Source organism: Rhinatrema bivittatum, chromosome 9 (genome assembly GCF_901001135.1).
Source record: "Rhinatrema bivittatum chromosome 9, aRhiBiv1.1, whole genome shotgun sequence".
Lineage (NCBI taxonomy): Eukaryota > Metazoa > Chordata > Amphibia > Gymnophiona > Rhinatrematidae > Rhinatrema > Rhinatrema bivittatum.
The window spans coordinates 182,477,808-182,502,605 of record NC_042623.1 but is presented as its reverse complement, the minus strand read 5'-3'; the positions used below and the strand labels follow the sequence as shown (position 1 = coordinate 182,502,605).

At 46.3% G+C, this 24,798-nt stretch overlaps 1 protein-coding gene across 1 annotated transcript in view; it reads right to left on the bottom strand.

Moving 5' to 3' along the window:
- Positions 1–24,798, bottom strand: part of ARMC9 (armadillo repeat containing 9) — a 295,211-nt gene that overhangs the window by 88,798 nt on the left and 181,615 nt on the right. The window contains 1 exon segment of the mRNA XM_029615818.1: positions 9,397–9,536. Within this exon segment, the coding sequence (XP_029471678.1) occupies positions 9,397–9,536 (140 nt within the window).

The window sequence follows — 24,798 nt, the reverse complement described above, 5'->3', positions numbered from 1 at the left end:
CAAGAACCTGCTCCCAGCACTTTGCTTAATGGTGACTGGTAATAGTGGTGTGCTGGGGAGGAGGGAGCAGCATATAGGTAAATAAAAACTAAGGTGTTGCAATGAAAGGTAAAACAACATTTCTGAAACAAAAGTTCCAAGGGATGCTGCAAGAAAAGAAAGGATTTTTTTTTAGCTACCTATAGCAGCATGGTGAAATTTAGTCTGCCAGACCAGCCCAGGCAAGTGTGTTATGCTTCCCTACCAGCAGATGGAGGCAGAGAGCAACTGGTTTGCTGATATCACCCTACATATGGTTCTGCTTATCTCAGCCTGCTAGTATTTTCTATAACATGCTTATAACATAAATCTTGGGTGTTCTAGGATGGTTTCTGCCATGGCCATAAGGGGTCTTGGAGGGCCTCTTGCTGATTTGATGGTGAGGGGCAAAGTAGGAAGAGGCCCCATTGAGGTGGGTGTTTGTAATAATATGGATTCTACTCCGTTCAAATTCAGGGAAGGGAAATAGATGAGCTCAAGAGTGTCCTTAAATAGTATTGTTACCCTCCTACTAAGTTGCCTTTGGTGAGGGGAGTGAGCATAGGTGTAGCCTTGGGGGCAGATCTGTAGGAACTGTGGGGAGCTTGCGTTAAGTGCCCATGTCTCTGTCAGGTACACGAGGTGGTCATGCAGTGAGGCCAGTTTCCTGTGGATGGATCTAGTGTTAGCAATTTGAGTGTTTAGGGAGGGATTGGGGGTGACACGTTTAGAAATTGTCTAGGAGGATGGATGAGGGTTCTTTGAGGGGGTATTGAATGTGGCGAGAGGCATACAATCCTTGGCCAGTTATTATGGGGGAAGGGACTAGGGGAGCTCTGACTGGGCAGGGGGGGAGACATATTTGTGGAGGGAAAGAAGTGAATGGTGGGTTATGTTACCACTAACTCCTGTCCTGGCAGAGGGGAATAGAGCTAGAGTAGCTTAGAAATCCCTCTTAGGCGTAGGAGTGGTGGGGACATAACTGTGCAGCAGTTGGTGCTGGGAATTTTATGGCAGGGGAGGTTGAATATTAAGGTACCCTTAGGAAGAGCATGAAAGGTTCAGAAAAGGAATAGGGTCCTTTGGTGTCAGCCCACCAGCAGGCGGGGTGAGGACGGACGGACGACATTTCCAGTATGGCTTATTGGGCTGGCTGATCTGACTCCTGCAATGAAATTGGCAGGGAGGAGGGAAGGAATCTTGGTCTCCTCACAGGAGAAGCAGCAGTGACTGGAGCATCAGGTAGATGAGTGGTGATACAGGGGGAAGGGAGCCCAATGTAGCCGGCTGGCTCAACGCGTACCCCCTTCCTCCACCGACTGGCTGAGGTCTTCAGCCACGCAATCTCCGGTGTGGCCTCTCTGGCAGAAAATTCTACAAGTAATCACTGTCCCACCAATGCTACAAAACACTGTAGAGCCTCAACAGCAGCGTTCAAAGCTAGCAGGCATTGAGATGTTATATGGCTGTTTGACTTAAAATTGAGTAACTAACGGTTTTCTAAGGCCTTCAGATAAAATTCTGGCGTACGTTGACAGATATTTGCATTTTTGAAAGAAAAATCTTGGTGGAACAGGAAAATTGGCTCTTGCCTGCTAATTTTTATTCCCGGAGTGTCACAGATTAGTCCTACCAGCAGATGGAAACAGAGAAGAGAAGCTTTTACTGTACCAGTAGTACATTAGACAGCATGTCACCTGCAGTTGCTCAGTATAGCCTGAACATTAAACTGTAATTACAACTTTTCTCCCCCACCCCAAACCAGCAGGAGAGAGGTAACCCCAAATAGGAGAACTAATTTGTTATGCCCATTGGTCGCAGACGGCTGCAACCACTCATGCTCACTTCCTTTTTGGCTGCACCGTCAATCCTGGGAAGAATGGCGGCCTCCGCCAGCCTCCGCCGACCTGCCTGGCGTTTCCGGGACAGCGTGGACGCTGCCGACCGCCATCTTGTCTCTGGAATCACCTAGGGTGTGCGCACGTAAGGGCCTCCTTTGTACATGTCATGGCGGGAACTTCGGGGGCATCCCCTCTGGATGACGTCAACTCGCTGCTGTACTTAGGCTGACCTGCCCTTTGCTTCAACGAGTTAGCAAGGAGTTCTCTTGTTGCTGAATCCGCTCCATTCTTGGACTTCCAGTTCCAGATTCCTTTCTTGGTGTGTGGACGCTCTGGGTACCCGCTCCTCGGGGGCCCTTCTGCGATCCTGGCTATCTGCTCCTCGGACTATTACCTGTCCTGCTTCTCGGGACACTCTCCTGGAACTATTTATTTATTTATTTATTTATTTAACAGTTTTATATACCGACCTTCATAGTAAATAACCATATCGGATCGGTTTACAATTAACAAGAATAAAGAACTGGGGTAACTATTCAAGTAAACGAAAGATAAACAGTAAGTAGGAATGAGTCAAAGTTACAATCAACAGGGAAGAGAACTTGGAAGCTTGCAACAAGCTGGAAAGAAGATAAGGCAGGAAATAAATATGAAGTGATGCCATAGGGCATCACTTCATATTTATTTCCTGCCTTATCTTCTTTCTACCTCTTGTGAGTACTTTACAATGGACCAACGATACTAGCCTTACTGAAGATTCTCTGCGGTGTACTCCATGCCTCGGGCCACTACCGTTCTTCTTCAGTAGAAATTGTTCCAGTATACCCTGTGCTGCAGAGTATTGCCGCACCAGCTATAGGATCAATTTCCGGGTTCCTGCTCCTCAGACTACCTCATCATCATCACTACAGTACAGACATCCTTGGCATACCCCGCCACTACCAGATCTGAGGTAATCGATACACATCTGAAGGGACTTCCTGGCGTACCCCACTCTGCGGGCCACTACTGGATCTTCACATCAGTGGCATCACCTTGGGTATACCTCTCTGCTCAGAACTGTACTTTATTGCATCTCCCGCTCCGCTTTTCCTTCCTTCATAATAAAGTCTCTATCATACATCTGTGACCTACGCCACTGAGACCGCGCCTACCAACAGTGAGGCTCACAGGGCTCCTCCCTGAGGGCGGAGACATCTCTCACCTCAGCCCAGGGTTCACATCCTTACAAAAACATAACACAATTTACATATGGAAAGTTGAATATCGAAACAAGGTAATATTTGACCTATGTATATACAGAGTACAGTGGTCTTAAAAAAACAGGGCGGGGCTCTGGACTGATCTGTGGGATTCCAAGAATGAAAATTAGCAGGTTAAGAACCAATCTTCTTTTCCTTATTGTCCCCCAGATCAATCTAGACACATGAGATGAACCCAAGCTCCCCTATACTGGGCAGGCACCCGAAAGACCTGCAGACAACACACTCTCCAAACCCAGTTGAGTCTGGAGCCTGAATGTCCAGCTGTAATGTTTGGTAAAAGTGTGTAACGAAGGTCACAATGGCACCCTGCAAATCTCTTGCAGCATCACAATTGGCATTCAGCTTGGGATGCAACCTGTACCCTAGTGGAATGGGCCTGGGACCGGAACCCCATTTGCCTATGTAAGCAGAAGCAATAGCCTTCATTATCCAATGGGAGATAGTTGATTTCGATGCCTTCTCCCCTTGATCTGTTCTATGAAAATTGTTAGTGAGCTTCAAATAAAGCAAGAGCACTCTAAGTACATCCAACTTAGATGACTCCAAATTCCTGAAAGAAGGAAATTCTATGGCTTGATTTAAATGAAAAGTAGAGACTACTTTAGGCAAAAAAGTGCAGTGATACTCCAGTCTCCGAAATTTGGAGGAAAGGGTACCTACATAATGCCTGTAGCTCAAATACGCCACGCCAAACAGATTTTTACCAAAAAGACCTCTTTCAATGTGAGGTCCTTCAATGACACTCTCTGTAGTGGTTCAAAAGGCATTTTACATAAGGCCCTCAAGACCAAATTAAGGCTCCATGGAGGGACCACTTGCCTGACTGGCAATTGCAAATGCTACATTCCTTTGAGAAATCGTACAATGTATAGTTGTGATGGAAGAGAGGATTTATGGACAGTCCCTCTGAAGCAGGCCAATGCTGCCACATGTATCCGAATCAAACTCAGGGCTAGCCCTTTTTGAAGACCCTTCTACAAAAGGAAAGAATTTGAGAAACCCAGACATGTGGTGGGGCAATCCCCTCCTCAAGACACCAGGTCTCAAAATACCTTCCACTCCCACATGTAAGCTAAAGATGTGGAAGGCTTTCTCGACTGAAGCAAAGTTGCAATAACCTCATCTAAGTAAACTCTCAATTTCAAACAACTCTGCTCAAAAGCCATGCTGCAAGACAGAAACGATCCACCGGATCCAAGAAAATTGGGCTCTGACCCAACAACCTGGGCAGGTGCCTGAACCGCAGCAGAGTGCCTACCAGGTTTATCAGATCCACAAACCATAGTCTCCGAGGCCAACAAAATTACTTTTCTGCGATGTGACTCTATGCACCAGAGGACCCTGCCTATTAGTGGCCAAAAAGGTTTTGCTGTACATGTTTCCCTTTGTGGCCATGGCTGGAAAAGAGCATCAAGCCCTTACGCTCCCACCTCCCATCTGCGACTGAAGGATCATCGAGCCTTGGCGTTTGCACTTGATGCCATCAAGTCCACCTGAGGCACCCCCCCCCCCCCCACTTCACCTGGATGAGGGATATCGCCTCGCTTGACAACTCCCACTCTCTGAGAACCAGAATGTATTGCTGAGAAAATCTGCCTGCACAGAAGTGCCACTGTGCAAAACAAAACAACTCTTGAACGAAAACACCTGGCTTTGCGTGCCTCCTTGTCAACTGATGTAGGCTACTGCTGTCGCACTGTCAGAGAAATCTCACTGCCCGGCTGCGTACAAGCAGCAAAAATAGGAATAATGCCTTTTGAATTGCTCTGGATTCCAGATGGTTGATGGACCAGGTCGCTTCCGTCAATGACTGCTGTCCCTGGGCTGCTTGATCCTGACAGATGGCTCCCCATCCTTTTAGACTGGCATCTGTCATTACTACCACAAAATCTGAAATATCCAGCCCCACTCCCCTTTACAAATTGTTCCTCAAGAGCCACCAGGACAGACTCGATCTGATCTCTCCAGGAAGACGAAGCATAAAGTCCTCTGACTGGGGTTCCAGCTAGACAGTAGTACTCTCTATAATGGACACATATGTGCGAACGCCCAGGGTACCAGATCCAACATAGATGCCATGGAGCCAAGTACTGCAAGTAGTCCAAGAACCTGGGACTCCAAAGGCATAGCAACTGGCAAATATGATCCTGTAACTTTTCTATCCTCTAAGTGAGGATCACTGCCCACCGTGGTCTCAAAATGCACCCCCATGTATTCCAGTGACTGAGGGGGAATCAGGTGATTCATTTTCATATTTACAACCCAACCCTGGGGTTTTGCAGAACCAGCAATACTCTCTGCAGTGAATGCTGGCAAACCTCCCTTGATTTTACCCAAATCAGCCAGTCATCCAGATAAGGAGTTACCAGCACTCCCTCTCTGTGGAAGGTTGCCACTACGACCATCATCACCTTGGTAAAAGTGTGAAAAGCCATGGCAAGACCAAAGGGAAGAGCTCAAAACTGATGATGTTTCCCCAGGACCATAAACCTGAGGACATTTGATGCTCTTTCCAAATGGTAATATGCAGAGAAGTTTCCACAAGATCTAGGGACGTCAAAAACTTTCCTGTTCTGACTGCAGCGATGACCGAATGCAGTGTCTCCGTGCGAAGACGAGGCACTCATAAGGAAACATTCACCTTCTTGAGATCCAGGATGGGCCAAAACATTTTGTATATATGTGTACAGCTAATCCAGTTATATTATGTACTCCTCCCATGATGTGATGTTAGTAAGTTATTTTGGTTACGCTCCACTCTCTCTTCTCAACTTCATTCATCTTCATCTTTCCTTTATCTTTACTCGTTCCCAGCCCACCTCTTCTTCCCTATTTCTTGCCTGCTCCCCTCACCCCGCTCAATGTAATTTCTCTCTTTCTTTTAGTTAATTGTAAACCGGCGTGATGTGTCCTACAAATGTCGGTATATTAAAAGCTCATAAATAAATATATAAATAAATGACCTCCTTTTTGGGACCCACAAAATAGATGGAATATCTTTCTTGACCTCACTCCTTCTTGGCCACAGGAATAATTGCTTTCAACTCTATAAGCTGCTCTACTGTGGCCTGGACTGCAGTCTGCTTGATCTCTAAAGTGCACAGAGAGACCACGAAGGGTTTGCACAGCAGGCACACAAATTCTAACGCGTAAACGTCTCTTGTCACGGAAAGGACCCACTGGTCCATCGTTTCCTTGGCTCACGCTTCCAAAAACAGGGTCAAACAACTGCCAATGCTCATGTTCGAAGAATGGGCCAACTGCATTTCATTGTGTTCCTTTGGGACCTCCGGAGCTAGATCCAGAGCTTTCCCGAATGGGCTTTCTGGATCCCCAGGACTGCTACTTGCTAAAAAATGAACACTGAGGCAGCCCCTTTTCCTGGCCTATAGCACCTGGCTTCCCGATACTTCTGTCTACTGGGAAACATTTTCTTGGTTCAACTGTGTTTATCCTCAGGCAACTTATGCCGCTTCTACTCCTCCAGATGTTTTACCAGTTGCTCTAAGCCTTCACCAAACATCAGTTTACCCATGAAGGGAAAACTGATGAGCTGTAACTTGGACAGACAACTGTCAACCAATTACGCAGCCACAGAAGTCGCCTGGTCGAGACCACGGACATCATATTTCTGGCTGCCATGCACAGCAAATCATACAGAACATTTACTATGAAAGCCAGGTTGGCCTCCAGATGTGCTGCTCCCAAAAATGACAGAGAACCCCTGCCCCTCTACTGGAATCTGCTGAATCCACCACAGGCAGGCATGCTCCATGAAGCTACTGCCAAATGTCATTTGAATTCCAAGACTTCAAACATCCTGCATTCCCCATCGCTGGAATGGTGGTCTTCTTTGTCACCGTTGAAACTAAGGCATCCATCTTCAGTAATTTCAGCAGTTCCAGCACATCCTCTGATAAAGGATAACGTTTCCCCATGGTCCTTCCAATGTTTAAGCCTACTTCATGGGTGTCCCACTCCCTAAAGATCAGCTTCTTCACTGTATGGTGGAAAGGAAAGGCCTTTTCAGGACCCTTAAGTCCCTTCATGATCAGATCATCCCTTTCATGTTCCAATTCATCCAATACTTGTTTAATTCCCAGTTCTTTTAAGACCTAGGAAATCACTGAATGTAATTCATCCTTGCAGAATAGACGGACCACCCTGAGATCATCCCCCTCCACTAGCAGAATATCTCCCTCCTCCAAGGAGTCCTTATCCTCCTCCTTGTCTCCAGGGAGATCCAGCGAAGAATCCTCACCTCCCGAATCAGAATTTGATGACTCCCCTTCTTTGATTGGCTCAGGCAGTGTCTTCCTTTTTGGGGGGGAGGGGCTTCACCAGAGGGTCTGATCCCTCCACAGGGACCTCTTTCTTTACTTTGGAAGTTTGTGATGATCCTCTGGAGCTGGTATGCTTTTTTCCCCACTCCTTTTCTGGCCAGGTAAGCCCTGTGCATGAGGAGAACAAAGTCTCAGAATCCCCCTCTGTGGATCCTGCTGCCTCCGCTCATGTTCCCCCAGGGTACCTTCTGAGATCTCCACAGCAGGATACAGCGCAGGAGGTGAAGCAGCTCCTTCTCTGTCCTCCCCCTACACCACAGGGCCAGAAGGCAAGATGGCCCTGATTTCCAGGCTGCAAAGGAGACTTGCAGTGCCTTGCTCCAGAGCCTAGGTTGCTTGTTTTCTCCCTGCTGCCTTTTTCGTGTCTGCCATGGCACCAATCAACCCTGAGCCTCCCTCTCCACTGTCTGCACATGGCCTACATAGGCTTGAGGCTTGTGGATTGCAGCATTTCTCACCACAGGCTTAGCAATGTTTCCTTTGCTCAGTGAGAGCCACCATCGCTATCTACCATGTGGTCGCTGCCAGCCTCTACTCACTGCAGTCCTGGCCAAACGTGCCGCCAAGATCAAAAGACGCTCCACAGTGACTGGCAGCTGAGTCACTCCCTCACTTCCTCTGATGACTCAAAAAAGGCTTCTCTGTTTGGGAAACAGCATCCCTGCTGCTACTGTTGACTTTTTTTTTTTTTTTTTAAGAGCCTTAAAGAAACAGCATTTCAAAAAGAAAGTGTACTTTCCTTTGCAGGGCTTCTCCATAATGTTTCCCACATTCCAGGAACCTCAAGAGAAGGAGGGTTGAGGCCAGACCTGAGGGAACCATACCACTGGCTATCAAAATCCCCCACTCACACTGGGCATGGTTCCTACAAAGCCTTCTCACCTCTACTCTACCAAGGGGATGGCCCAAGTGCACAGCCTAACACTCTTGAGAGCAATTTCTTCTTTCTTCAGCCAGACTGCAGGTGTTGCACCGCCACCATCTGCTAGAGACAGAGAATTCTGATTAACTTCAGGCAGCACACTGTCTAATATATTACTGGTACATTAAAAGCTTTTCTTCTCTGTCTCCATCTGCTGGTAAGGGAGAAAAACCCATGCGTCTGGACTGATTTGGACAGATGATAAGGAACTTAACATTTGCCTTCAGCTTGGGAATTATACCACATGATGGGAGAGAGATTTGTGCACTAGAAGCTCCAAAAAGCTAATCACAAGCAAAAATGAGGGTAGTTGCAGGACTGCAGGTAAAAGCAAGTTTATGTGAATGTTTGCTGGGATTTCATGGATTCCATGCTTTTGCACTTCAGTGGCTCATATTTCAACACAATAAAGATTTTTAAAAATTCTGATTTACAAATACATTCTTTTGCTTTCAGTTAGAACCAAGGAGCCCTGTTTGACTCATTTTGCTTGGGCTTTAGTGCCTCAGCTGCACAGGCAGTAGACACAAAGCTAGCAGCTGACCCCTTGCCTGTATTTGTTGTTCTCTTAAGATAGCACTTAAATGGATGCAATTCTTATTCAAATATTTATCTTTGGGAAGATTAAAATTTATTCTTGCAAGTAATAAAGTATGATAAAGGCATTAATCAAAGTCCACAAGCTTGCTCTCTGAAATGTGATATACATTACAGGGTTAGAATCATTTGTCCAAGCAGCAGTTTGAATGAAAACGCCATCTCACGCAATATTTTCTACTTTGGCTTTATTTCATTGTTCTCTAAAATCATACAAAACTAATTTTTAACAAGGCTATGCAGGCCCCAAAGAAACACATCACTACAGTGTGATGCTGCCCTTGTAACACAATTATAGAAAGATTATCACACCCATACATATATCAAGTTATTCACATTCACACTTCAGCATACTTACAACGTTTAGGCGCAATGGACAAGATTGCAGTGTAGAGAAGAATCAAACTGACCTGCACTCCTAAGGCAGAGGTTCATAAGAAGGGCAACAGAGTACTCCAAAGTGTACTCAGAGAGAGAGTCTGTATCCTCAAGGACATCAACAAGCCATGAAACGATACCGGCTCTGATCATGGCAGACTGCAAGGCGCGTCTACAGGTAAGGAAAAAAAACAAAACATCTTAGCAATGCACTACGATAAAAAGTAGCTACAATAAGGGACAAGTTGCAACCACTGCCTTTTTTGGTTCAACGTATCTGGTAATGGAGGTAGAATGAAACGTCCTGTAAGCTTTTCTATTTTACAACTGGAGCACTTCCAATGCTTGGGGTGGCCACTATTCAATAGGAAAGCTATATACAAAGAATAACACTTACTGTAGGGAAATACCTGTCATTCAGATCAGCCACAAAATCAAATGATTTTAAATTAATTTGCAGTTAACAAACATGCAGGAATGTGGCCAGAGCAATGTTTCTCATGGGAAGAAAGGATATTTGTCTTCAACATTTATACCATTGTTAACTACTTTACCATCATAATCACAAGACTAATCTAGTTCAATCCAGCTATTCTGTTCCTTGCTTTATTTCTTTTCTTGCTTCTTGTTTTTATTTCTTGCTTCTTTAGAGTTCCAGAGGACTGGAGACAGGCGGATGTGGCTCCTATTCATAAAAGTGGAAGTAAGGAGGAGGCTGGGAACTGCAGGCCATTTAGTCTGACCTCTGTGATGAGTCACTGCTAAAATAGAGGACCGTACAGATTCTGGAATCCAATGGATTGCAAGATCAGAGGTGGCAGGGTTTTTCCAGAGGTTGATCTTATCAGACAAATCTGATCAATTTCTTCGATTAGATGACCAGAGAGTTGGATCAAGGGAGAGCGCTAGATGTAGTATATTTGGATTTCAGCGAGGCCTTTGGCAAGGTTTTGCACAGAAGACTTATAAATAGAGCGCCTTTGATATGGAATCTAGAGTGTCTGACTGGGTTAGAAACTGGATGAGTGGGAGTCGACAAAGCGTAATATCATCTGGAGTTTAGTCTGAGAAGGGGGGCATTACTAGCAGTGTGCATCAGGGATCACATTTTTGTGAGCAACATAGTGGAAGGATTTTCAGGAAAGAGTTGTCTTTTTGCTGATAATACCAAAATCTGCAACAGGGTTGACAACCAAGAAGGTTATTCCTCAATAGGCTTGCATTGTGGAATCACAGAACATATACACAGTTTAATGGGACACAGCCAGCATGGATTTACCCAAGGGAAGTCCTACCTCACAAATCTACATTTTTTTGAAGGGGTGAATAAGCATGTGGATAAAGATGAACCAGTAGATGTGATATATTTGGATTTTCAGAAGGTGTTTGACAAAATCCCTCATGAGGGGCTTCTAAGAAAATTAAAAAGTCATGGGATAGGAGGTGATGTCCTTTCGTGGATTACAAACTGGTTAAAAGATAGGAAACAGAGAAAGTAGGATTAAAAGGTCAGTTTTCACAATGGAAAAAGGTAAACAGTGGAGTGCCTCAGGGATCTATACTTGGACTGGTGCTTTTCAATATATTTATAAATGATCAAGAAAGGGTACGACAACTGAGGTGATCAAATCTGTAGATGGCACAAAATTATTCAGAGTAGTTAAATCACAAGCAGATTGCGATGAAATACAGGAGGTCCTTGCAAGACTGGAAGATTAGGCATCCATATGGTAGATGAAATATAATGTGGGCAAATGCAAGGTAATACATACAGGAAAACATAACCCTTGCTGTAGTTACACGATGTTAGGTTCCATATTAGGAGATACCACCCAGAAAATGATCTGGGCATAGCAAATGTTGCTTACCTGATGTAACAGGTGTTCTCACAGGACAGCAGGATGTTAGTCCTCACAAATGGGTGACATCGAGGATGGAGCCCTGTACGGAAAACTTTTCTGTCAAAGTTTCAACAAGCTTTGACTGACACTGGCACACTGGGTGCACTGAGCATGCCCAGCCTGCAATTATCCCTGTGAGCCACAGGTGTCTCCCTCAGTCTCGTCTTATAGCTAAAAAGCGCAAGCGAAACTAAAATAAAAGTATACAGACCCAACTCCGCGGGGTGGCGGGCGGGTTTCGTGAGGACTAACATCCTGCTGTCCTGTGAGAACACCTGTTACATCAGGTAAGCAACATTTGCTTTCTCACAGGACAAGCAGGATGGTAGTCCTCACAAATGGGTGAGTACCGAGCTGAGGATGCCCGGGAATGCACCAGATACACCGCAGATGCGCAAAGGCGTAACGACTGAGGTGGAAATGGGAACGGAGGGCATCCGCAACACCATAATGGGTTCGTGGAAGGATGTTGGGTAGTGAATTGAAAAAGGTAAGAGTAGTCGGACTGGCCAAACATGGAGCATGCCGGCTAGTCAAATGTAAGCAATAATAGGCTGCGAAGGTATGGAGAGGACTCCAGGCTGCAACCTGATAAAAAAGTACAAGCAGCAGTAACCAAAGGGAAGCTGTTAAGGCTAAGACGGAAACAACAGTATGTGGATACCCACAGTGTTGTAGTGAAATGTCTGCTTGTTGGTAGGAAAGGAAATATAGACCACTTAATCAGAAGGATTAGGTCTGTGTGGCCACTGGAAGTAGCATCTTGACCCTTGCATGAAGGAAAGAGTCAAGTGGAATTCACATGGAATGCAGTGCAATGTAGATAGAATGTAAGCGCAGCATTACTGTCCAGGAATGTGGAAAACCCAGTCTCTCCCTAGGGCGAGAGAGAGAGGTTAGGAAAAATTAATAGAGTATTTCCTGAGGAAAGGAGATACAACATCTACCTGAAAAGGATAGAAAGTTGAATGCGTAGAACTACTCAGTGGCAGAGGAACGGAGTCAGGTGAGTATGGAAAGAGTGCATAACTCACGGACCCTGCTGGCAGGAATGACATTAAGAGGGAAAGAAGTTCCCTTGCCAAACTGTGGAAGAGAGGAATGGAAAGGCTCAAACGTAGAATGTATGAGACTTATAAGGAGAATATATATGTTCATTCCGTGATTAGAGAAATAGAGGCGGCTTGATCAGTGGATAATCCATGGTAAGCCGACTCAGAGAGGATTACCGAAAACGGGAATCCAACTCCCAAAACGATACACCTCCTAAGAGAAAGGTGTATCTATGTGGAGGATGTCTGGAGAACAGAATCCGAGGGAGTAAGAAAAAATGGTGGAAAAGTAAAAGGGGTAATACCTCTTTTTTTTTTTTTTTAGCGTCAGGAGGTAAAGCCTGCCATATTAAACGGCAAGATTTATGTTTAGAAGGTTTTGTGACGCTACCAGAACCTAAGAACATCAGTAAGTCTATGATTTGGGACTGACTGGTGAGAGAATAAAAGGTTACTGATATGATGGATTGAGAAGTATGGGAAAGCATACTGATCTCAGTCAGGGAGTGGGGAAAAGAATACTGAACCCCATCCCAGTTCAACATTAGAAGAATGCTGGCTACGAGAGGCAGCAGAAGAGATATATTGAAGAAGCCTTTGATGGAAGAAAAGGCATCTAAGGGAACGCATAGGAAACATGTGCAGGGAGCAGAACCTGTGCATCGTATGGAATGATGCAGACGTCGAGGAAAGTTTAGTTAAACTCAGCGTTAAAAGATTTGCCCTATACACATGTAATTGAGACCATTCGAGAGGATAGAACCTACGTGGAGAAGGTCTGATAGAGCGTTCATTAAATCTCTTAGATATGTGGCCCAAGGACGCATGAAGTGAACAAGGGCCAAGGGTAGAGCTGCGCAGCTGTCTAGCAGAGCAGCTAAGAGGTAATGCGTGCTTATGAGTTGGAAAGCACATTGTCCCTATGCTGTCTGTCTGTATGCACAAAGAATTGTTGCAAAAGCAGTATTGGAAGGCATAAGGGCATAACTCATGGGTGCAACGTCCAGGAAGTTTATGAGAAACTATGCTGGAGTGCAATAGACGCATAATGGGTTGACAGCTTTCAGGAGAAACTTTATAACCCTAAGGAATTGCGAGCATGAGTCGAAGGAGACTAGGTCCTAGTTCGAACTGGGATAAGAATCAGGGACGAAAGCAATGAAACCACTTAGGTCCATTGAGTATAGAATGTCACTGAATATAACCCATAGCAGTTTTGAATTATGAGAAAAATGCATAGTGGGAAGAAACCCCCATAGCCCAACCATGAAAAGTTGAAAGGCTGAGGTTATGGAAAATATGCGCAGGGACATATAACAATGTATCAGAATGTCTGTGCGCATGCTGGACAAGAGGGTCTTAAGACTGTGGTGTCCAGAAGTGTTACAGAAGGGATTTATGGCAGTGACAGTAATCCCAGTTAGTAAATGTATAGTGAGTCCTGAAAAAAGTGAGAGCTCCTTGCATGTACTGAAAGTGGTTAGCAGTAGTCTATGCAAGGAAAGTGAATGATGTTACACTCCGCAGAGAAAACAGCATTCACCAACAGTGATGCAAGAGACAGTTCACTTACCGAAGCTGGTGCCAGCGGCAGAGCTTGGGGTTGTAATGTTGACTCACCATAAAGCACATAGAAACATTAAAATAATGTACTTACTGCAGTATGGAGTGATGGTAACCAAAGATACCATTGTACCTGTGACGTCTAAAGAAAGTTGGATTTTCTTAGGTCCAGGATGTGCGGAGAGTAACTATTTTCTGTTAAAAGAAAGAATAGTGCAATTAAAACTCCCCAACCCCCCTCCCTTCTCCCCTCTGCACTTCGTAGCGCCTGGGGGAGTGTACCGGGACTTTGGTACAAGGTGGGGTGGCCGCTCTGATATCTGACCAGATGGGAGACCAGGAGGTGTCCCAATGGAGGATATCATGTAGGCTCCTGCAGGTGTGTGAGCGGTAAGTGGTACCCGCATTTCTGTATGCTGTACAAGGAGACACTGAGACCTGTGGCCAGGCCTCAAGGTGGACTTGTACATGGGCCAATGGTTGCTGAATCTCATGTTTAGCAGATCAGCCAATGCAGCTGGACCTTGGTTGGGAGGGAACCAAGAGTCAGAGCATTGGTCGGCACAGGGACTTGTTACTGACAAGAGAAGAAGCCCTGCTGCAATCCCAAGAAGATAGAGGGGTTCTCCTGATATTGTGGCTAACATAGCTAACATAGTGATATGTGACACTAATACAGTTCTAAAAGGCACATGACCCAGAACTTTTCGAACCACGGTCCGAATGGGAGAACACAACTCTATGGGAATGATGCCGAAGCGGGTACTTACCATCCGACGTGGATCGCCGCAAGACGAGCCGGTGAAGATTGTTGACCCCGACGGTCTCCGGAGTCCTCGAGGGTAAGGCCGGGGACGTAAACGTCCATCTCGCTCTGAAACCCGGTATGGTGGCACAGGTACAGAGGAGACAGGCCAGGCGTGAGTGGCGTTTAGACTGCTAAGTGTAACAGATGGCCATAGTCCCACACCACTTGACGGTGGGGCACGCCAGGAACAGAGGAGCCCTAACGGAACTCATGTTCCCTTCCCTCGTCACAGCGGCTCGATGTGTCGTGACGCCAATGCAGAAGCTGTCGGACCTGGATCCGGAAGTTCTGGATCACCAAGGACTGCCAAAACTGTAGGAACAGTGCTGATGGCAGTGGTGATGTCGCTCTGCCCGAGCGTTGTCCAGCCTGGAGAAGGATGGCACCGATGTGCTGGATGGCGTCAGCGGCGGACGATCACGATGTCGGCGATGATGGGTGCCACGGTGCTCGGCCCGGTCTTTCCCCAGCGCCGAGATGGAAGCCCTCGTTGTCCTGGAAGGCGATCGATGACGAACTGTCAGCACGCCTGCTCTGCTCCTGACACAATGGAGTGTCTTAAGCTAATACGGGGCTTAAAAAAGAACCCAAAGCGTGGAGCAATGTGAGGAGGCGAGGGTATTATGTGGCGGTGCTATGTCGGTATTGACGATATTGAAGGCAACCTAAGGGGCTTCGAGGATATCATCAAAATGGGTATGAAAAATCGTCGATGACTGGCCAGGAGAATGATGACAGTGACGGGCACTGACAGCAGTGGCATAGGTATCTTTGAAACGATGTGGAATCGAATAATCGAAAAACATTGCCGTTATTGAAAAAGATACTGGCATCGACTGAGTCGAAGTCGAATCAATAGGGCGTCAAGGACACCGAAGGAAAACGGAGGTGTCGAGGGCATCGATGCATGGAGGCGGGCATTTATGCCATTTGTGGCATGGCCACGGGCATCAACTATAGGGCCACAGACGTTGACGGTATCGATTTGGACAGACTCAGATTTCCAAGTGTACATGGCATCGGTGCCCCAGACACGTGTGTCGGTGGCATCGATATGGACACGTATGGAATCGATGGCATGGATCTCCCAGTCGATGAATTCCATCCCGGCATCAACGCCAGTCCTGGAATCGGCATGGGCATCGATGCCAGCCATAAGGCTGGCATTGGCATCAACGCCCATCCACGGAATCGAGCCGGCATGGATACCCACCGATGGGACCCACCTGGGCATCGAATTTCACCGATGGGAGCAGCCTGGCATCGACTGCCCTCGATGGATGCATTCTAACATAGATGCCCATGGATGAAACACCTGGGCATCGGTGTCCATCGATGCAAAAGGACCCGGCACCGATGCCATCGACGGACGGCCATCCGGCACCAATGCCATCGACGGACAAGCCATCCGGCACCGATGTCCATCGATGGGGACCATCCGGCACCGATGTCCACCGATGGGGACCATCCGGCATCGATGCCCACCGACGAATCGATGTGGCACCGATGCCCACCGATGGAAAAGGGCCGGACATCGGTGGGGAGGATGGGGCATCGATGGCATCCCCAAAAGGGGGGGTGGCATCGATGAAGTGACCCTGGGATCGTTAAAAAGTGTCTCGGGCAGCGGTGGCGGCGACCCGAGTATGCATGGCAGTGACTAACAGCGTGTGCGTCAATGGCATGCATCCGGGTAGGGACGGCACCGAGGAAGCCCAAGGAAAAAAACAGTGCGTAGGAGGAAAAAGCCTGGTAGCACTGAAAAGCAAAAAACATGGATAAAGGCATCAGGGCACCGTGGGGGGAGGGGCGCTGATGACATATAAAAGCCCAGGACGGTTTAGGAGGGTCCCGGTGTAGCGATAGGGTATCGACTGCGTGAGGGTACCAGGGAACGAAGGACTTGAAGCTACAGAGGTCCTAAAGTTAAGGAAAAAATCCCTACCCCACTAGCATAAGCAAGCAGAGTGTCACAGAGATACTCGCAAGCTGTTTAAAGCTAACTGAAAAATGGGGGAAGGGAAGGCTTCAGTCAGTTAACAGCCTTAAGATAGTGACAGGAACCGACCGAAAAATAAGAATTAGTACTCACCGAGCGTCGTAAAAACGTACGCGGAGGGAGACCTGTGCAGGGAAAAGTGTTTTTTGAAGTGAAAAGTTAAGTGTTTCCATGAGGTAATTAGTTAAAAAATCCTCACAGAGCTCCAACCGCTATGCTGACTGCAGAGCGGAAAAAAGAAGACTGAGGGAGACACCTGTGGCTCACAGGGATAATTGCAGGCTGGGCATGCTCAGTGCACCCAGTGTGCCAGTGTCAGTCAAAGCTTGTTGAAACTTTGACAGAAAGTTTTCCGTACAGGGCTCCATCCTCGATGTCACCCATTTGTGAGGACTACCATCCTGCTTGTCCTGTGAGAACATAGTTGATATTACATGGAAATTGTTGGCTCAGTGTGCTGCGGCAGTCACAAAAACAAACAATGTTAGGAATTATTAGGAAAGGAATGACAAAACAGAGGACGTCATAATGCCTCTGTATCGCTCCATAGTGAGACCCACACATTGAATATTGTGTGCAATTCTGGTTGCCGCATGTCAGAAAAGATACAATTGCTCTAGAGAAAGTACAGAGAAAGGCACCAAACTGATAAAGGGCATGAAATGGTTCCCCATGAGGAAAGGCTGAAGAGATTAGGGCTGTTCAGCTTAGAGAAGAGATGGCTGAGGGAGAATATGATAGAAGTCTACAAAATCATGAAAGGACTGAACGGGTAAATGTGAATCGGTTATTTACTCTTTTGGATAATACAAGGATTAGGGGGCACTCCATGTAGCACATTTAAAACAAATCAGAGACAATTATTTTTCACTCAACGTATAATTAAGCTCTGGAATTCATTACCAGAGGATGTGGTTAAGGCAATTAATGTAATTGGATTTAAAAAACATTTGGATAAAGTCCTGGAGGAGAAGTCCATAAACTGCTATTAATCAATAGGGAATAGCCACTGCTCGTTTCCGGCATTAGTAGTATGCGATCTTTGCATACTTGCCAGGCACTTGTGACTTGGATCATCCACTGTTGGAAAAAGGATACTGGGCTTGATAGAGCCTTGGTCTGACCCAGTATGGCATATCTTATGTTCTTATATTACTGTATGTAACATCGGTAAGGCAGAAGTCATGATATTAGAAAGGACTTCTGCCAAATTGAAATCCTCTGTTTTTATCTTTGAGGATCATCAGATTCCATTGCACCCCAAGTGAAAAGCCTTGGAGTCATTCTAGACCAGGGCTTCCCAAACTGTATGTCAGAACCCCAAACAGGTCACAAAACCTCCAGCTAGCTTCACAAGTGTCTCAAAAGGCAGTGCTCTTCAGAGTCTGCCAGTAGTAGTAGTAGTAGTAGTAGTAGTAGTAGTAGTAGTAGTAGTAGTAATAGTAGTAAAAGTCAGCATGGGACCTGTGAGCCAGCAGGCACTCAAAGGTCCTGCAGTGGTCCCACCCTTGCATGAGTTTACGTGGTAACAGAAAGCCTATGTGAAAAGGGATTGGGATGGGGGCGTGTTCAATATGGCCTCCTAACAGGACGCTGAAATTCAGAGCTCCTGCAAAATTCTCTCTCTCTGAATATTTGCTTCATTTCCTTCTCCTTTGGTGTTATGGGGAGAGGAAGGGGTTGTTCGAACTTACCCTTCTGCAGGAGTCACCCAGCAGACTAAAATTAATGAGTTTTCAGCAAAGCTGCCTCTGCCGAAAAGTAATTCAATATGGTACATTGGCCCTTTCTCTTTGTGACTCTAGGAAAAATGGGGTTTGGTCCTTCCTTCCTATCCCTGATTCAATTGTTGTACCATCAACCTAAGGTGCAGGTAAAGGTAAATGGGGGTTATGGTGACTATTTTTCCATTAAGAAGGGCACCAGACAGGGTTGTCTGCTTTCTCCACGCCTAATTGCCATTTTTCTTGAGCCTTTTGTGGCTTGTATTCGGGTTACCCCTGATATCACTGGGATACAATTGGGCGATTTACACCTAAAATTGTCATGATTCGCAGATGACATTTTATTTACTCTTACACACCCTTCTTCCTATTTACAAGCTGTTACCTCAGAACTGAAGGCCTTCAGGAAATCCTGAAGCTCCTCTTCTGAAGCCTGGAGGCCGCCATCGACCGGGTTCTCTTCCATGGCTGGAGGCCCTCCGGAGCTCCTCTTCATGCGGCAGGAAGCTGCCATCAATCTTCTTTCTTCGCGGCAGGGAGTCGCCGCCGTTGTCAGGGCCTGCTTCTTCCTGTGCGGCAGGACGCCTCTCTCCAAGGTCCTGCCCTCTTCCTAGGCACACGTGGCCGCGGCTCCTCTGTCCATTTAAAGGGCCAGCAGTGGGTTGTCTTCCTAGCCTCCTCCTGTTGACGTCCTCTAGGCGTTTCCTCTTCAGCCATATAAAGAGGGCCTTCCTTCACTCAGTCTTTGCTTTTGCAAGGAGTTGGTTATGGAGTCAGACTGCTCCTGGATCTTCAGTTCCAGCTCTTCGTTCCAGGAGACCTCCGTGATCCTTCTTCACTTTTCAAGGCGCTCTGTTCCTCGTTGGTACTCCTGGTCTTCGTCAGTGGTTTCTGAACCTCCGTCTGTCTTTGTTCCATGTTCTGGTCTCTCGAAGGATCCCATCCTCTTGTCTCCAGATGTCCTGATGTCTCCGTATCTCCAGATGTCCAGACGTCCCCTTGTCTCCGCATATCCTGACGTCCCCTTGTCTTCAGAAGTCCTGATGTCTCTGTCCTCTGATGTCTTCATCCGTCATGTTCCAGACATCCCTGAGGTCCTCCTCTCTAGAGGTCCTTGAGGTCCAGAAGCCATAGATGTCCAGACGCTTTGATGTCCTGATGTCACGAGGTTCTGGTGTCCTTTCGTGTCCGATGTCCCAAGTTCCAGCCTGATGTTTCGAGTCCTGATCCTGAAGTACTGTCAGTCCCTAGCTCCTGGTCCTGCGTTGCCTCGCCACAGTCCTTGTCTCTAACTGACCTTCCTGGGAGTAAATCCGTATCTATCCAGTGTCTGAGTTTGGTGGCTAGAGCCCTCTTCTGATTGGATCTGTCTTCGAGCACTGCCAGGATTCCTTCTTCATCCTGAGCCTCAGACCTGCGCATGTTCCGCTCTCCACGTGGTCCGCGACCAGCCTCTTCAGGTTGTGTAGGGTGCGCAGTTGGACAGGGTGGTCCGCAACCAGCCCACGTTGGCTGTGTAGGGCGCCCTAAGGGGCAGTGCCTAAGTCTCCACATATCCCGAGTCCTTATCCTCATCTGAGTCTCCTAAGTTCCAAGTCCTCATCGGAGTATCCAGAATCCTCGCCTGACTCTCTAGAATCCATCTCTGATCTTCATCTACGTCTAGACATCTTGTGTCTGAGTTCCAAGCCACCTTATGTCCTCATCTCGTCTGAGTTCTAAGTTCCGAGTTCCAAGTGTCCTCGTCTCGTCCGAGTTCCAAGTTTCCATATGTTCTCGTCTCATCTGAGCTCCCAAGTACCAAGGACGAGACGAGGACAAGTTACCTCTTGTCCTCGTCTCATCTGAGCTCCCAAGTACCAAGCGTCCTCATCTCATCTGAGCTTCAAAGTACCAAGTATCCTCGTCTCGTCTGTACCATGCGTCCTCTTCTCGTCTGAGCTTCCAAGTACCAAGCATCCTCATCCCATCTGAGTCTTCAAGCGTCCTCATCTCATCTGAGTCCCAAGCTCCACATTCTTCGTCTCATCTGAGCTTCCTCGTCTTGTTCAAGTCTTCGAGCCTAGTCCGAGCCCGAGGTCCCGTCTTGTTCTAAGTTTCAGTATCATCACCTGTCCTTGACCTCTGTCCGTCCTGCCACATCTGACGCTCCCCAGTGGCAGGTCCGAAAGGGCTATCGAGTGGCCGGAGGGCTACCCCAGAGACCAGCATTGCATTGTTGGGTCTCTACCGGTGCGTGCAGGTTCAGCAAAAGTTAGGGCTCGGTGGCCAGCCTGCTCCTCCCATGCTTGGACACGTCTTGCCTGCGGCGGCGCTTCCATGGAGCTCCTCTCTGCAGTCGCGTCATGGTCCAGGGGCACACATCTCCCCGGAATCAGGAGCGCTCCTTAGTGTTCCCCCAACAGTATCTTCAACAGTGCCTGGTTCCACTGAAGAGAGTGGGGAAGGGGAACCCCTAAACTCCCTAGCGACAGCATGCCTCCTGCCATGTGGAGACAACATGGTCACTGTCCAACCCCAACCCCCCCTCAGGGTCTCCAGAATGGGGCTTGAAGCTTCCTGATACCTCCATGGAGGCCCCTGCCCTTTCGGAGATACAGCCAGCACACAAAGAAGCTCCATCGCAGCGCAATTTCCTCACCCCACAGGCCTGACAAACTTTCCCACGCCCCATAGGAGGCACCATGTTCTGCCATGGCAAAAAATTACCTCCTGAGTGCAGCAATCGCCACAATGCTGCTGCCAACGCTGTCCCGGACCCCTGGTACTGCAGGCAAGTCATGTGCTTCCCCTCTCACCCTCGGCAACTGCTTCAATGCAAAGACACAACCAACCGAGCAGCCCTGCTCTCCCAAGCTACTTTCCTTTTTTTTTTTTTTTAAGAAACGGAAACCAAGCAGCTCCAAGAAAAAGAAAGATATAATTTCCTGCTTCTGGTTGTTCCTGGCTGTTGGAGGAGGATGAGTAGGCCTCAGAGGGAGTGAGGAAACCATGACCCCTGGCTTTCCCTTCCTCTGGAAGTTGAGGACCAAGGCAGAACAGGGATTATCAAACTCCCTGCTCAACTCGAGGGATGACCCACGAAGGAATCTAACACCTTAGGGAGCACCAGTCTTCATCAACTTCTTAAATTTTTTCTTTTATTTTTTTGAATAATCTCCAGACTGCAGGTTTGCACCTCTACCATCTGCTGGAGTCAGAGAAATACTGAGGGATTGCAGGTGGCACTCTCAGTTAAGTAGAAGTGCCTAAAAAAATTTTATTCTCTGCCTCCATCTGCTGGTAGGGATGCAAAACCCATTTGTCTTGACTGATCTGGGGTATGAACAAGAATTCATCTTTACTGTGAGAAGGTAGTACATGGACAAATTGTTAAGTAAAGAGCAAGGGGAGATGTTGATGAAAACAAGCAGGAAAGAGAAAGAAACCAGATAAGTCTCAGGTGGTATCAGCAGCTACAGACAAAGACATGGACAGAACAGAAGATATTGAGAAGTTTCCAAGTTGGTCTTAAAAGTGTTTTGAGGAAAAACTAAAAATGCTTAATTCAATAGATTTAATTTTCCAGTCTAGTCCACAGAGAAAACAGTTAGATATTAGCAACTTTTCTTTCTCTATGTACAAGCACAGGATGAACCAGTTCCACACGTGGGGACTCCCAAGCTACAGGTTGTCCTGAAGTCCTGTTTCCGATCTTCCCCTACCTATTGGGAGTTTGCAGGAAAATGTTTAGACAAAGGTAGATTATGTTTTGAACAGATTTCTTACAACTGACTGCCCAAACTTACTGTCCAGATGAGAGTCCACCTCTAAGCAAAAGTGGGAGGTGAATATATGCAGTGAACTCCAATAAAGGTAGAAGCAATGTGAGCTGTAGATGCTGCCATTGTTCTCACATTATATGACTTCACATGGCCTTGTAAAGAAAGGGCTGCCATTTTTCTGACCCAGCAGTTTCCTCTTGATCCTTTGTACTTTCAGCTCAATCAGAACTAGGGATGGCATAGGGTACCATGAGTTTTCATTTGGAACTGCCCATGGATTTTTTCCGTTTAAAATCCCCTTTGCCCCCAACATATCTGCTCTGGTCATTGCTATGACAGTGCTGGGCCAGAAGTCTAGAAGGCTCCAGGGTGCCTTCTAGACCCTTGCAATCATGGACCCTGAATCTACCTAGCAGGTATTACCTTTAGGTAATGACTAAGATTCTCTCCCCTGGAAGGGGCTGCCTCCACAGCATCTCCAGCTGACCCAGGAGGTGGAAGACCTAACTCGAGAATCAAATCAGGTACCTTCCCCATATGGCAATGATACTCTGATAAATAAATATTAACCAGAGCATCCTTTTGGAGAAATATAAACAAGTGGGAATTAGCAGAGAGGTTCTGAAATCGATTTCTTTGTAGGAGTTTCTCTGAAAATCACAAGCTAGCATCTGAAAAGCAATTTACTTTTATTTTGTGCTATTTTATAAATTTTGTGCCATAAAAAGCCACATTAAGGACTCTGAAATTTTGATAAGTTAACTGTATTTTAAAGTGAGAAACACTGCCCTAAAAAGACAATGAACGAACTGTAGATAATACAAAATGCAGCTACCAGAACTATTGCAGATAGTAGAAAATGAGAACATGCTTCTCCCTCTTAATCACTCCACACATCAAAGTTACGATCCTAACCCCCACATTCAGAGCACTGAAGAACACTGGCCCTGTGTACCTAAAAAAAAAAAAAAAAATTTCCGCTCAAGCCAAAAAACACAGCTACAACCCTCATACTGAAAAAAACCAGACCAAAAACCTTCAGAGGAGTATTTATTTATTTAGATATTCTGTATACGTTGTTCCATGTAAAGATCACAACAGTTTACAAAAGTAACATTCATAGCTATGTATCACATAAAGATGGGTTACAGAGGTCGTATTCATCAACATGCATCAACTGAAATGTTCCATTACATATTAACTAAAGATCTAGGACATAAGGCAAGGGGTACAGAACAATAATACGGCAGATTTCACATAACAGCCAGTGCATTGGGGTTCTCACATTCACTCGTTAAATTTATACCTCATGTTTCAATTGAATTCTTTTGTCATTCTTATTATTGTTGTTCTCTGCATTCTGATTATTCTAAGTTAGATTGTTTGTATTTTTTAATAGCAATGTTTTTAGCTCACTTTTAAATCTCTATCTGGTATCAAACGTAGCATTTAAGGTAGTGAATTCCAAAGTTTTGGGCCCACGATGGAGAACACACGATCTCTTACTTGCGACAGATGTGTGCTCCGTAGCATTAGAACTATAGAAAGCAGTCCTCCTCTACCTACATGGAATAAATGACTACATGAAGTGTCAAAGCCAACTTAAAACATGACTATTTACCCAGATGGACACCTCTACAACTTCTCACCCCCATCAACACAGACAACTCACACTAAATCTACAGACCCTCAAGAACTACAAAATACCACCAAAAATTAACATATAACCTACAAGACTCAGGACTAAAAGAAAAACTACAGCCTGATCCCATAGGGAAAACTAAGCAACACCAACTAACCATAAGAATGAATCAAAAACAAATAAAGACTAGAAAACAAAGAACCATCTCCTGGTCAACCAGGGACTTTATTATGTCCAAACTTTCTCTCAGTTACTATAGAAACTCCAACTTTCCTTCAGTTATTATAGATATTAATGTTCCTATCTTCTCTTAGCTATTGAAGGGGCTCATTGAAGAAATAATCATTAATTGCAAAAATTTGTCCTTTATAAGTTTATAGCTTGTTCATTTTAAATTAAAGCTATTGAAATAGGACCTATTGTATTGACACATTACAATGTATGTGGGGTCCTTTGTTTTCGGTTTAAACCAATTTTAACCCATACATTCCTGGATTTTTCCAAAAGCGATAATCTGTTTATACCAATTTTCACCCTAATTTTAGACTGATTAAAGAGTAGCTCCAGAGCTGCAGATGCAGTGTCTCAAGACCTCCAGCAACCGCTGGAAGCCAGTGTGAGCCAAAGCACCTACAGCATTTCAAGTCCCACCCTCCCACTAGCGAAAGCTCTCCAGTGTTGCTGATGTGACACTGGAGAGCCAGCACCTGTCTCTCCCTCCCCCCTAAAGCAGCCAAAGCACCTGCTCCTTGGTGCCATCAATGCAGCTTTTGAAACGGGCCACGCTCACCCCGCAGGCTTCCTGGCCCCGCACAAAAGCAGAAGTGAGGTGCGGCAGAGCACGGGATCCTCGGCAAGCTGCTGCCGAAGGAGACAGGAGACGCCTGGAGCCACCTCTAGTAAGGAGGAGTCCTGATGCAATGAGGGGGTAGAGAAGAGGGAGATGCTCAGGGGAGTGAGGAGAGAAAGGGACCTGCTAGG